Raw genomic sequence first — 13,110 nt, 5'->3', positions numbered from 1 at the left:
CATCAATGGATGAATGGATAAAAAAAATGTGATACAGACATACACACAATGGAATATTATTTAGCCATAAAAAGAAGGAAATTCTGTCAAATGCTACATGAGTGAACCTTGAGGACATTAGGCAAAGTGAAATAAGCTAGTCACAACAAGCTATATACTATATTATTCCACTAGTATGAGGTACCTAAAATAGCCAAATTCATAGAATCAGAAAGTAAAATAGTGGTTACTGGGGGCTAGAAAAAGGAAAAGTGGCCACACTGTGGCCTGTAATCCCAGGACTGTGGAAAGATGAAGTGGGTGGATCACTTGAGCCCAGGAGTTCAAGACCAGCCTGGGCAACATGTGAAACCCCATCTCTACAAAAAATACAAAAATTAGCTGGGCATGGTGGCTCATGTCTGTACTCCCAGCTACTCGGGAGGCTAAGGTGTGAGGATTGCTTGAGCCTGGGAGGCAGAGGTTGTAGTGAGCAGAGATTGGATTGCAACACTGTACTCCAGCCTGGGTGACAAAGCTAGACTCTGTCTCAAAAAAAAAAAAAAAAAAAAAGGAGGGAAGTGGGGAGTGGGGAGTTGTTCAACAGGTATAACATTTTAGTTTTGCAAAATGAAAAAGTTCTGGAGACCTGTTTTACAACAAGGTAAGTGTTATGTTGGCTTTTTTTTTTTTTTTTTTTTTTACCAGAAAGAAGGAAAGAAAGTGCCAGGACTCTTAAAGCCCAGATTCAAGGGAAAGGGAGCATAGACCCCACCTCTCCATGGAGGAATGTCAAAGAATCTGCAGTCATCTTTAATCGGCCACACACACTGTGGGGCGCATGATGCAGAGAGCACCTGAGGACACTGATGATGAGATATTCTTTCTGGGAGACTGTACTCCACCTCTCAGAGATGAAGAGTATCAGAAGTCCCTGTTAGAAGTAGGTGCCGAGGCCGGGCGTGGTGGCTCACGCCTGTAATCCCAGCACTTTGGGAGGCTGAGGCGGGCGGATCACGAGGTCAGGAGATCGAGACCATCCTGGCGAACACGGTGAAACCCCGTCTCTACTAAAATTGCAAAAAATTAGCCGGGCGAGGTGGCGGGCGCCTGTAGTCCCAGCTACTCGCAGGCTGAGGCAGGAGAATGGCGTGAACCCGGGAGGCGGAGCTTGCAGTGAGCCGAGATCGCGTCACTGCACTCCAGCCTGGGCGACAGAGCAAGACTCCGTCTCAAAAAAAAAAAAAAAGAAGTAGGTGCTGTTTGAAACAATAGAGTTGGGGAAAACGACAAAGCTTGTTCCAACAATGAGAAAAAAATTGGCCTGGAATTCCTCCTTTACTCATTTTTACAACAAAGATTCAGCTAGCCATTCTGCCCAAAGCCTGACTGCTCCCTCCAAAGATTTTTCTCACTCAGTGCCTATTTTCCAGCTCTCCTGACGGTGGGGGCTCCAGACCCTAATTAAAAAGGTCAGATAGGAACAACGAGCAGAAAGCAACCACAGGAGACATTTCAACATCTGTAAACACATAGAAAATTCAGCCAAGTAGCATTTAGATAGCCTGGACAATGGGGCCATTATAAATGCTGCGCTCATAAGCAGTGATTCAAATGACAGCTTTGAAAAGGATTTGCAAAGAGCCCTTTGGAAATGTAACATGGGCAACTCCGAGCCCATGACATGTTACAAGGACAAACCTGACTGAACAAAGATCCAAAGTAGCATTGAATGACTTATTTATTCATTCCTGCTCTGTACAAACCCGAGAGAATGTGACATCTTTTAAATTACCTCCCCTGATAGGCAACATCCACGGTGCATGGGAAATGTTAGCAAAGTTTTTAAAAGAGCAGAATGTTTCACAAAGTGGCAATTACACCACACTGATGCTTCCACCAAGTTCTGCAAATTTTCCTGGCATCTCACGGTCTTAAGACTGAAGAAGTGATGGCCACATCTGGAGAGGAAAATTCTGACTTTCATTTCCTTCCACTTACTCTTTTCACAAATCTGTTTGAAGAGCTAGCCCTTGCCAAGCCTTCAGGTGGAGAACTCTTCATTGTGCATACTATCTAAGTAGTTGTAATAACATTCTAATTTTACTCCCCCAACAAAGTGTTTTCCTGAGACTCTGTGGGAAGTGGTTGTATTCTGATCACCGCTGGTTATTATTATTCAGCCTAAGAGTCTGCAGAACTTATGCATGCCCTGGGGTTTCTGTTGCATGGTGGTGTCATGCGGTAGGAAGAAAGAAAATGCTCTGATGGCAGTGTCTAAGTAACTCAAATCCAAGCAAACATGCCCAGCAGGCCTTCTGATGAGCAGCGTGCCTCATGGGCAAGGCTGGGATTAGGGTGAGGCAAGCCAGGTACCTAGGGGGCAAGCTTTTTTGTTTTTTGTTTGTTTGTTTGTTTGTTTTTTGAGAGAGGGTCTCGCTCTGTCACCAGTCTGGAATGCAGTAGTGCAGCCTCGACCTCCTGGTCTCAAACGATCCTCCCACCTAAACCTCCCAAGTAGCTGGGACCACCGGTGTGCACCATCATACCTGGCTAATTTCTTTTTCATTTTTTGTAGAAACGGCATCTCCTTATGTTGCCAAGGCTGTCTTGAACTCCTGGGTCAAGCGATCCTGCCACCTTAGGCTCCCAAAGTGCTGGGATTACAAGCATGAGCCACCGCGACTGGCCCTGCAAGTTTTAAAGAAGCACTCACCTCACACTTGCATGACCCTGCAAGTGAGCTCCTTAAATTTTATACCCTAGGCACTCACTTGCCTCTCCCTATTCCAGGCCTGGCTCACTGGCTTCACACTTTCATTTTCCCACTTACTCTCAGCTCCCTGCCCACCACAGATACTGTGGGTCAGAAGTACACAGTCCCAGGGTTGACAATACTCAACAAAGAAGAAACCTTTAATGGCCAGGTGCAGTGGCTCATGCTTGTAATCCCAACACTTCAGGAGGCCAAGGTGGGAGGATCACTTGAGTCCAGGAGTTTGAGACCAGCCTGGGCAACATAATGAGACTCCATCTCTACAAAAAAAATTTAAAATTAGCTGGGCATGGTTACACGTGCCTGTGGTCCCAGTTATGTGGGAAGCTGAGGTGGGAGGATCATTTGAGCCTGGAGGTGGTAGAGGCTGCAGTGAGCTATGATCATGCCACTATAGTCAAGAAGCCTGAGTCACAGAGCAAGACCCTGTCTCAAAAAGAAGAAGAGGAAGAGAAGGAAGAGGAGGAGGAGGAGGAGGTAGAAGAACAAGAGAGCTTTAGGAATGAAGGACTGACTAATCAATAGTGAGATTAGGCCGGGCGCAGTGGCTCACTCCTGTTATCCCAGCACTTTGGGAGGCTGAGGTGGGCAGATCACCTGGGCTCAGGAGTTCAGGACCAGCCTGGCCAACATAGTGAAACCCCATCTCTATTAAAAATAAAAAATTAGCTGGGCTTGATAGCATGCACCTGTAATCCCAGCTACTTGGGAAGCTGAGGCAGGAGAATCGCTTGAACCTGGGAGGCAGAAGTTGCAGTGAGCCAAGATTATGCCACTGTACTCCAGCCTGGGTGACAGAGCGAGACTCCGTCTCAAAAAAAAAAAAAAAAAAAAGTTAGATTATAGCAAGGGATCTAATGAGGGATTTGGCCGTATGAAGGCCACAGGTGACCTAAGACCAGAGCAGATTCAAGAAAGGTTGTTGATGAATGACCTGTTCTGGTCAGGCCCCAGGCTGTGGGCCAAGATGATGAAGGAGAAAGTTTTGTGAAACTGGCCACAGATGTTCCCTTCCTGTAAGAGAGCTCAGGATCTTCCCAGAGAGACGTTTACCCTGCCGGAGGCTTCCTTTTCCCTGCTTCTTCCCGCAGGTATGGGTATCACTGCCCTGGGGTCTGATCTAAAGCCCTTTCAAAACTCACTGCTCCCTTCCCAGCCCACTGAGAACAGGTCTCACCCTGCCTGGGATGCAGCCTTAGATATATGTACTTCCTTTTTGGCAATCTCATACTTTTCCTTCATCCTGTGATGTCATGAAGTCAAACCAAGCAGCTTAGCACCAAGGAGAGAGAAACAGGGAGTCTCTGGTTCATGGATGCCAACAAATGATTCACACCAAAGCAGGATTTTCTATTATGAAATTAGGCACGTACTTACTTGAGAACATCAAGAAAATGAGGGCTACCCTCCTGCCCCCCTTTTCCCCTGCCCCACACACATAGATGGCCCTCTGTGATCTCCCTGTTCATCCCTCACTTATACTTTTTTTTTTGGAGACAGAGTCTTGCTCTGTCACCCAGGCTGGAGTGCAGTGGTGTGATCTCGGCTCACTGCAACCTCTGCCTCCTGGGTTCAAGTGATTCTCCTGCCTCAGCCTCCTTAGTAGCTGGAACTATAGGTGCCTGCCACCATGCCTAGCTAATTTTTGTATTTTTAGTAGAGATGGGTTTTCGCCATGTTGACCAGGCTGGTTTCAAACTCCTGACCTCAGATGATCCGCCCACCTTGGCCTCCCAAAGTGCTGGGATTACAGGTGTGAGCCACAGTGCCCAGCCAATTTTTTTAATGGCCACATAGTATTCCATGGTGTATATGTACCACATTTTCTTTATCCAGTCCACTACTGATGGGCACCTAGGTTGATCCCATGTCTTTGCTATTATTAATAGTGCTACAACAAACATATGAGTGCATGTGTCTTTTTGGTAGAAGGATTTATTTTCCTTTGGGCATATATCCACTAACGGGATTGCTGGGATGAATGATAGTTCTGTTTTAAGTTCTTGGAGAAATTTCCAAACTGCTTTCCACAGTGGTTGATTGTTTTTGCTTTTAATAATATCTAAAGAAAGTATTCCTTTCCGTAGGGCTTCTGCCAGCATGACTCAATCTCAGATAATCATTATAGACTAATCATCATTACGACATGATCATATTTCAATTATCCTCTGTGTAGTCTGGGTACATCAAAGTAACCATGAGTTCTCTTGCTGAGAGAAGTTCATTAAGATCATAATGTGGATACAATTTTTTTAAGTGTGTTGAAAAACAAGGGGGAACATACCAAAAGCAACAACAGAATGATCCAGAGGATTCTCTAGCACACATTCAGAAACCATATCTTATTGTGTGTTTTGAAGTGCTTTGTGATGCAAAACCTCGGCCAGGCACAGTGGCTCATGCCTGTAATCCCAGCACTTTGGTAGGTCGAGGCGGGTGGACCACTTGAGGTCAGGAGTTCGAGACCAGCCTGGCCAACATGGTAAAACCCTGTCTCTACCAAAAATACAAAAATCAGCCAGGTGTGGTGGCATATGCCTGTAATTCCAGCTACTCAGGAGGCTGAGGCAGGAGAATCGCTTGAACCTGGGAGGCAGAGGTTGCAGGGAACCAAGATCATTCCACTGCACTCTGGCCTAGGTGACAGAGTGAGACTCCATCTCAAAAGTAAATGAAACTAAAAGTAAATAAATAAAGAATAAAGTGCTCTGTGATGCAAAGCCTAACAGGCTGTTTCCTTTTGGCCCAAATATGCCACACCGTGACCAACTAGGTGTATTTACCCAACTTCCTGATATGTAAGATACCCTTAAGCCCTAGTTCACAGTAACAAAAATCTATGAAAATCATTCAAAGAATAGGGTTAATCATACTGTATGAGGTCTAGTTGTGTTGATACAGGATCAGTCCCTAATCTGTTGGAGAAAAGGAAAAGTAATTATCCCCTGAGAATTCATCCAAAAGAAACAAAATTTTTTGTGTGTGACAGGCAGGGTCTTACTCTGTCACCCAGGCTGGAGTCCAGTGGCGCGATCTACACTCTGTCATCCAGGCTGGAGTGCAGTGGCGCAATCTGCACTGTGGCTCACCACAACCTCGACCTCCCAGGCTCAAGCGATCCTCCCACGTCAGCCCCTTGAGTAGCGGGGACTACAGGCGCACCACCACACTCGGCTAATTTTTGTATGTTTTGTAGAGATGGGGTTTCTCTATGATGACTACAAGCTGATTTCAAACTCCTGAGCTCAAAAGATCCTCCCATCTCAGCTTCCCAAAATGCTGGGATTACAAGTGTGAGCCATAACGCCCAGTCAAGAAGCATTTTAAAATATAAATAGGCCGGGCGCGGTGGCTCAAGCCTGTAATCCCAGCACTTTGGGAGGCCGAGACGGGCAGATCACGAGGTCAGGAGATCGAGACCATCCTGGCTAACACGGTGAAACCCCGTCTCTACTAAAAAATACAAAAAACTAGCCGGGCGAGGTGGCGGGCGCCTGTAGTCCCAGCTACTCGGGAGGCTGAGGCAGGAGAATGACGTGAACCCGGGAGGCGGAGCTTGCAGACAGCTGAGATCTGGCCACTGCACTCCAGCCTGGGCGACAGAGATATAAATAGATCTTTATATAAAAGATATTCATATTTATAATAATAAATCAGAAACCTACCTATATGTCTGACAATAGTGAAACAGTTGCGAATGGAATATTGAGCATAGAATGGGAAGGAATGAGAATGAAGCAGAATATTACACGGCCATTGAAAAGTCATGCTGGTGGTGGGGCACAGTAGCTCACACCTGTCATCCCAATACTCTGGGAGGCTGGGGAAGGTGGATCACTTTAGCACAGGAGTTTGAGATCAGCCTGGGCAACATGGCGAAACCCTGTCTCTATATTATAAATTAAGTAAATAAATAATAGAAGAAACTTATACTGATGATATGGACAGTGGAAATGTAGAAAATTGTCTTTAATGTAATGTTAAAATATTTAAAGTGTCATCTATACTGTAATTACAATTGTATAAAATAATTGCACATTTTGATAAGGAATGGAAAGAAATATAGGAGGAAAAGTTGTGTCGAAGTGATTGAATTGTGGGTGATTAATCTTTACAATAATTTCTTTTGTAGCTGCTATAATATTGAGTTCAAAATAAATAAAACTTGGAAAGAAAAGGAAAACACTCAAGTGACACATTTTCCCATGCTGAGCAGGAAAGTCAGTGTCTCGGGAACTGTCCACGTTTTTCCTTGCTCCTTCAAAGCAGCCTGTTAATCTTGACCCAGATGGAGGGAATACGCATGTTCTTCTTGCTGGGAAGACTGTACTGTGGGTTGAATGGAACAGAAATCTTAAACTTTTCAGTATTGTTTGGTAACAAATGCAAAATGCATTTGAACCATTCATTGGTATAGTTTTTCCATGACAAATATTATGCACAAAAATCTTGCAGACAGAAAATGATGTATTTTTTTCTCTCCCCCTACCCTTTTTCTTTCTCTTCCTTCCCATTTCCGCAGTTCTGCTAAGCCAATATTCTCTAGAATGAGCACAAAACAAATCAAATAACAGCTAAACAAATCGAATAACAGCTTTTGTACATCAACATCAAGAAGGAATACGCCTGAGAGAGATCAGAGTATAGAGATGAATATGAACAAGAGTGGAACATTCACTTGTCAACGCACTTTCTAAATCTAGATCAGCAGAGATGGGAGTGATTTTCTGGAAAGAGATGTGATCACGGATTAAACACCAGCTCATTGGAAACTGTCACTGGATGAGATCAGAAAACATTCATGAAAAATCATATTCAGGAAATATATTACAGGAAGAGGAATATAAATGCTCTAGAGTTAACATGTAAAATATATACGTACTGAGGTTTGTAAACTGTCCTTTTTAAATCAAACTGAAAACAAAAAGCTTTAACCTTTCAACAGAATTTTTAAAAAGGCAGTTAGTTCTAAAGTATTCCTATCTCAATAGCCAAGAGGCTGATCAAGTGTCATTTACTGAGGAAGCATCTTAGAAAATGACTCTGAATGTTTTCATAGGAGCTGTGACCTTTGATTCTTCATCTCTACTATTCATTTACTTCACTGTGTAATCAGTTACAACCACTCAGTTATTAAGAGACGTAATGCTTCAAACTTTTTACCAAGTCTGTATTGTTTAATCTGTCCATACAAGTCATTACTGAGAGAGCGTTTATGCCATATACTATTACTCCATCAAGCTGTATATTACAGGAAGTACATCTTTACATCATAGGTTCCCAAGCAACATAGATTTCCCTATCTTTCAGGAAACAGCATCAAGGAACTCTGAAAAATATAGAAAAAGTTCATTTTCACCTTGGATGCTCACATGTAATATTATAGGCTACTATCAAATAAATACATTTTTTCTAATTCTCCCTAGAACATGCATAGGAATTTAATATACTTTATAAATAAGTATCTAAAATATCTCCTATTTTTTTCCTATTTCTTTGCCATACATGTTATCAGAAATTCATATCTTCTATTTCCCTTACTGATGGGCACTCATTTTTATTTTTTAAAACTCATTCCATTAAAGATATTTCTAAATAATAGTAAGTGGTACTAACAAAATAAATAATAATTTAATAGCCTTAGAAATAAATGACTATATACTTATACAGGCTGAAAAAACCTCGGTAGGAATAAGTTACCTTTTTGTTTACTAATGTTGGTTTCAAAAATACTCAGATTCATTTTAGTTGGCTGACATCTGGAAGGAGTTAACAACTAACCAGTTGACTTCAGCAACCATTTGCTCCCAGCCTTCCCCTGTCACCACCCTCACCACATATCCCGCCAATATCCAACAACAAAGAAATATTTAATATTGAAATCGCCCATTACCTGAGAATGACCACAAGCTAAAATGTACTTGTGGAAGGGTACTTAGTAGAAGCCAAACCATGTTCTATTCCTGAGCAGAAAACATTGACATGTAGAATGCTTTTATTCATATATTCAAAATTAAGAACAAATCAGTATATATCGCTAAAACATCAGATGGAGGATAACACAAGAAGTGATACAGATCAGGGTTCACTTCTCTTACCCTCTCTCTGTTAGGACCACATTCCTATTTTAGCCAAATGTTTCTGGTGCAGGCCATCTTTTCACCATAAATGGCATGAAACATAAATGGCATTATGTTTCAAATGGCTAAAAGCATGTAACAGGTATGCTCAAAGGAGTAAAACCCAATTCACAGAGATGTGGCTTTTCTAAAGAACCAAATTAAGGGAATACTTAGTATCTACAACTAAAGTATTCATCATTCTGAGAATTATTTGTTGCTTTAAGTATTAGCTCCCTACTGCAACCATAACACCCTACTTACTACATTTAATTACACACAACTTTTCAATAATTCATATTTTATTTGAAGGGAGGTACCTGTCTACTTTATCTACAATAAAAACAAAAGGTATTGGCTTTCTCTAATCCATGCAAACTACAAATTCCATCAGGAGTCCTACATCACTAACAGTGGTGTAAACAAAACTAAGAAAGTACTTCCTATCCACATGCGAATGTTTTAAAAAAGTTTTTGCCATAAAACCTAAGTGTAATTTAGCATACCACAGTGCTCTGAAGATGGGTCATTGACGATGTACCATTTGTATATAGGTAATACACATGTAAATCACTAAATGTTAATTAAATATAAGAAGTAGGTTTTTATCTTTTTAAAAAAAAAACAAAAAAAGTGACTCCCTTTCTCATTCTGTTCTGTTGTATTGTGTCCAAAAGTTGTGTGTAATTTTTTTAAGGTCCAGGAAATGTAAAGAAATTTGTTGGAATATCTGAATTTCTGTAAAAAAATAAAAATAAAAATAAGATTTTGTTACTTAAAAGAATTTTTGGTGGTGTGGTACATATTTGGTGTATTCAGTTTCTGTCTTTGTCCAGTGATCCGGTGACAGCTGATGGTTCCATTGAAGTAACTATCTCAGAAAATCTCCCTGCTGCTGGATTCCATATCTGTCAACAGCAGGACTCTCATGTACAAGGCATGGTTAACATCTCCAAAGCCTCTCCTAGCCAAATTTAGGAATATCTCCAGCTAATTCTCCATACACTCAGTGGAATGAAATTGATAACTAAATAAACAGCTGGACTACTCAAGTAAAACTTGACCTGCAATATCCAATTGCCCAATCTCCCCTTTGCAAATTGAAAACAATCAACGTTCCTTGCACATGAGCAACTCTTCATACTGGGTATATGAAGCAACAACACTTCATACTGAGTATATGTTGTCTGGATGGGTTCCAATCCCTGATCCTTGGTTTACTATATGACTCTGAACAACACTAAGCCTCAGTGTCCTCATTGGTAAAAGAGATATAAATAATATCACTCAGCTCCATAGCATTGTTGTAAGGATGTCAATTAAACTATAGTGTTGTTGTGCTTGACAGGTAGGTAGGGGATATTCAATGAATGTTCATTCCTTCCCCTCCTAGTATATGCAAGACACTGAAGGAAGAAAAGCGACATAAAACAAAGTGTCTGCTCTGAAGATCCCGAAGACAATTAGAGTGACATTTGTACACAGGGATTGAAAATTCAGGGGCCGGGCGCGGTGGCTCTAGGGGCCGGGCGCGGTGGCTCAAGCCTGTAATCCCAGCACTTTGGGAGGCCGAGACGGGCGGATCACGAGGTCAGGAGATCGAGACCATCCTGGCGAACACGGTGAAACCCCGTCTCTACTAAAAAATACAAAAAAACTAGCCGGGCGAGGTGGCGGGCGCCTGTAGTCCCAGCTACTCCGGAGGCTGAGGCAGGAGAATGGCGGGAACCCGGGAGGCGGAGCTTGCAGTGAGCTGAGATCCGGCCACAGCACTCCAGCCTGGGTGACAGAGCAAGACTCCGTCTCAAAAAAAAAAAAAAAAAAAAAAGAAAATTCAAATGCATACAAGGGCCAATAAATTCACAAAGCAAGCTCAGCTGGGGAGATAATAGGCATAGTGGGAACTGGCCTGGCACAGTGGCCTATAATCCCAGCACTTTGGGAGGCCGAGGTGGATGGATCACTTGAGTCCAGGAGTTTGAGACCAGCCTGGGCAATATAGTGAGATCCTTTCTCCGAAAATAAAAAAATAATAATAATTTTTTAAAATAAATTTTTAAAAGGAAGTAGTGGGAACTATGGAGCACTGAAGAGCCTAGGTCCTGTCTCAAGGGAATAAGTAGTCAATGCTCAGCTCTAATGATTTAACAAATATATATTGAGTTCCTACTATGTGCCAAGAACTGTTCTAAACTCTGAGAAGATAGTGGTGAATCACACAAAACCCTGCTTGCCTTTCATAGGTCTTATGTTCTAGTAGGGGAAGACACACAATAGACAGGAAAATATCAGCTAATAACAGGTGCCCTAAAGAGAATTATAACAGGGTGATTGATGGAGAAATGGAGAGAGGAATCAGGTAAGGCCTCCATGAAAAGGTGCCATTTAGAGTGAGACCTGAACAAATGTTTAAAAGCCAAATGTGAAAAAAGCAGAAGGCATGCCAGACTGGGAATGGCAAGGTGGCAGAGTGGGGAGCCACGTGGGCTAAGCTAGGGACCAGCTCTGGGCTTTGTAGGCCAGGATTGTTTGTACATTTTAAGTGTGAGAAAAAGCCACTGAAGGATCTTTTTTTTTTTTTTTTTTTTTTTTTTTTTTTTTGAGACGGAGTCTCGCTCTGTCACCCAGGCTGGAGTGCAGTGGCGCGATCTTGGCTCACTGCAAGCTCCGCCTCCCGGGCTTACGCCATTCTCCTGCCTCAGCCTCCCGAGTAGCTGGGACCACAGGCGCCCGCCACCTCGCCCGGCTAGTTTTTTGTATTTTTTAGTAGAGACGGGGTTTCACCGTGTTCGCCAGGATGGTCTCGATCTCCTGACCTCGTGATCCGCCCGTCTCGGCCTCCCAAAGTGCGGGATTACAGGCTTGAGCCACCGCGCCCGGCCAACACTGAAGGATCTTAAGCAGAAGAGTGATGTAAACTATTTCACATTTCTAAAAGATTACTTTTGGTTTCTGCATCTAGCAGTATAAACTAGATACTCTAAAAAGCCTTTCTTTTTTTGTTTTGTTTTGTTTTGTTTTTTTTAAGAGGGAGTCTTGCTCTGTCACCCAGGCTAGATGGAGTGCAGTGGGGCAATCTTGGCAAACTGCAACCTCCGCACCACCATGCCCAGCTAATTTTTGTATTTTTAGTAGAGACAGGGTTTCACCATGTTGGCCAGGCTGGTCTTGAACTCCTGACTTTGTTATCCACCCACCTCGGCCTCCCATAGTGCTGGGATTACAGGTGTAAGCCATTGAGCCCAGCCTCTAAAAAGCCTTTCTTATGCCATACTATTAAATCTTAGATAAATTACAATAAGTTTATTTTTAACACACAGTTTAGATTACAAGAAAGTAAAAGAAATTCCAAAAGCATTTCAAAAAAGAAGTGGAGTGAGCTGAAAACTAAGTGTGAAATGTAAGCAAAGGCAAAAGCTGGGCTTGCCTGAAGGTAAATCTGTATAACAAAGTAGGGAATGGAAGATTAAGGCATGGGCCACTGGAAGTAGGTGAGTTAAATTTGACATTCACATCCTAAAGCAGGATGCTTGAAGATGGCTACATCCTAGGCAAGAGCGGCCTAGGAAAAATTCTCATGCTAGCAAAAGAAATCTATCAAGAACACTATCTCCACACTGGCTCTAGATGGAAAAATAATAATGACCCCTTGAAATTTATCAGATGCCTGCCCCCATCAAGTATGGAACTCAGCCTTACTCTCCATATGGTCAAAGAAACCCCAAACCAAGAAATTAAAGAGCTTTTCAGGGCCCCTGATACCAGGCAGATACAAGCATATGTTGTCTAGAGGAAAGCATCTCTAATATAACTCTCACCAATTAAGCTCAAGAAAGTATGCAATTGCAATTTTAAAATTACTAAATATACAAATAAACCCTAAGCGATAATCAGCAGATACAACTAATAGCCGATTTATTACCCCACAGATTTTAGATAGTGGAATTACCAGATACACAATATAAAGTAATCATGTTTTACATGTTAAGAAAATAAAGACAGCGTCTAAAACAATGAATACAATAAAGAGTACATTAGATATAACCAGATCGATTAGAAGGAAAATTTTAAAGTCTTAGAAATTAAAATTATAATCATTGAAATTTAAAGTACAATGTGTAAATTACAAACGGGTATAACTGAAGAGAGGAGCTGTGAACTAGTAGATAGATCTAAAGAAATTACACAGAATACAATACAAAAAGCCAAGGGGTTAGAAAATGACAAAGAGGTTAA

General features: G+C 42.1%; 1 protein-coding gene across 2 annotated transcripts in view; it reads left to right on the top strand.

Annotated features, from left to right (window-relative positions):
- Nucleotides 1-9,655, top strand: part of LHFPL3 (LHFPL tetraspan subfamily member 3) — a 585,972-nt gene extending 576,317 nt beyond the window's left edge. For both annotated transcript variants that reach the window (XM_017957040.3, XM_017957039.3), the window contains one exon: nt 7,278-9,655. Coding sequence is in view for 1 of the 2 variants with exons in the window: in XM_017957039.3 (XP_017812528.1) it covers nt 7,278-7,306 (29 nt within the window). In the remaining variant the exon portion in view is untranslated. The remainder of the gene's footprint in view (nt 1-7,277) is intronic.
- Nucleotides 9,656-13,110: the final 3,455 nt, after the last annotated feature.

The sequence above is a fragment of the Papio anubis genome, chromosome 4 (assembly GCF_008728515.1).
Source record: "Papio anubis isolate 15944 chromosome 4, Panubis1.0, whole genome shotgun sequence".
In the NCBI taxonomy this organism is placed as follows: Eukaryota; Metazoa; Chordata; class Mammalia; order Primates; family Cercopithecidae; genus Papio; species Papio anubis.
This window is presented reverse-complemented; position numbering and strand designations above follow the sequence as displayed.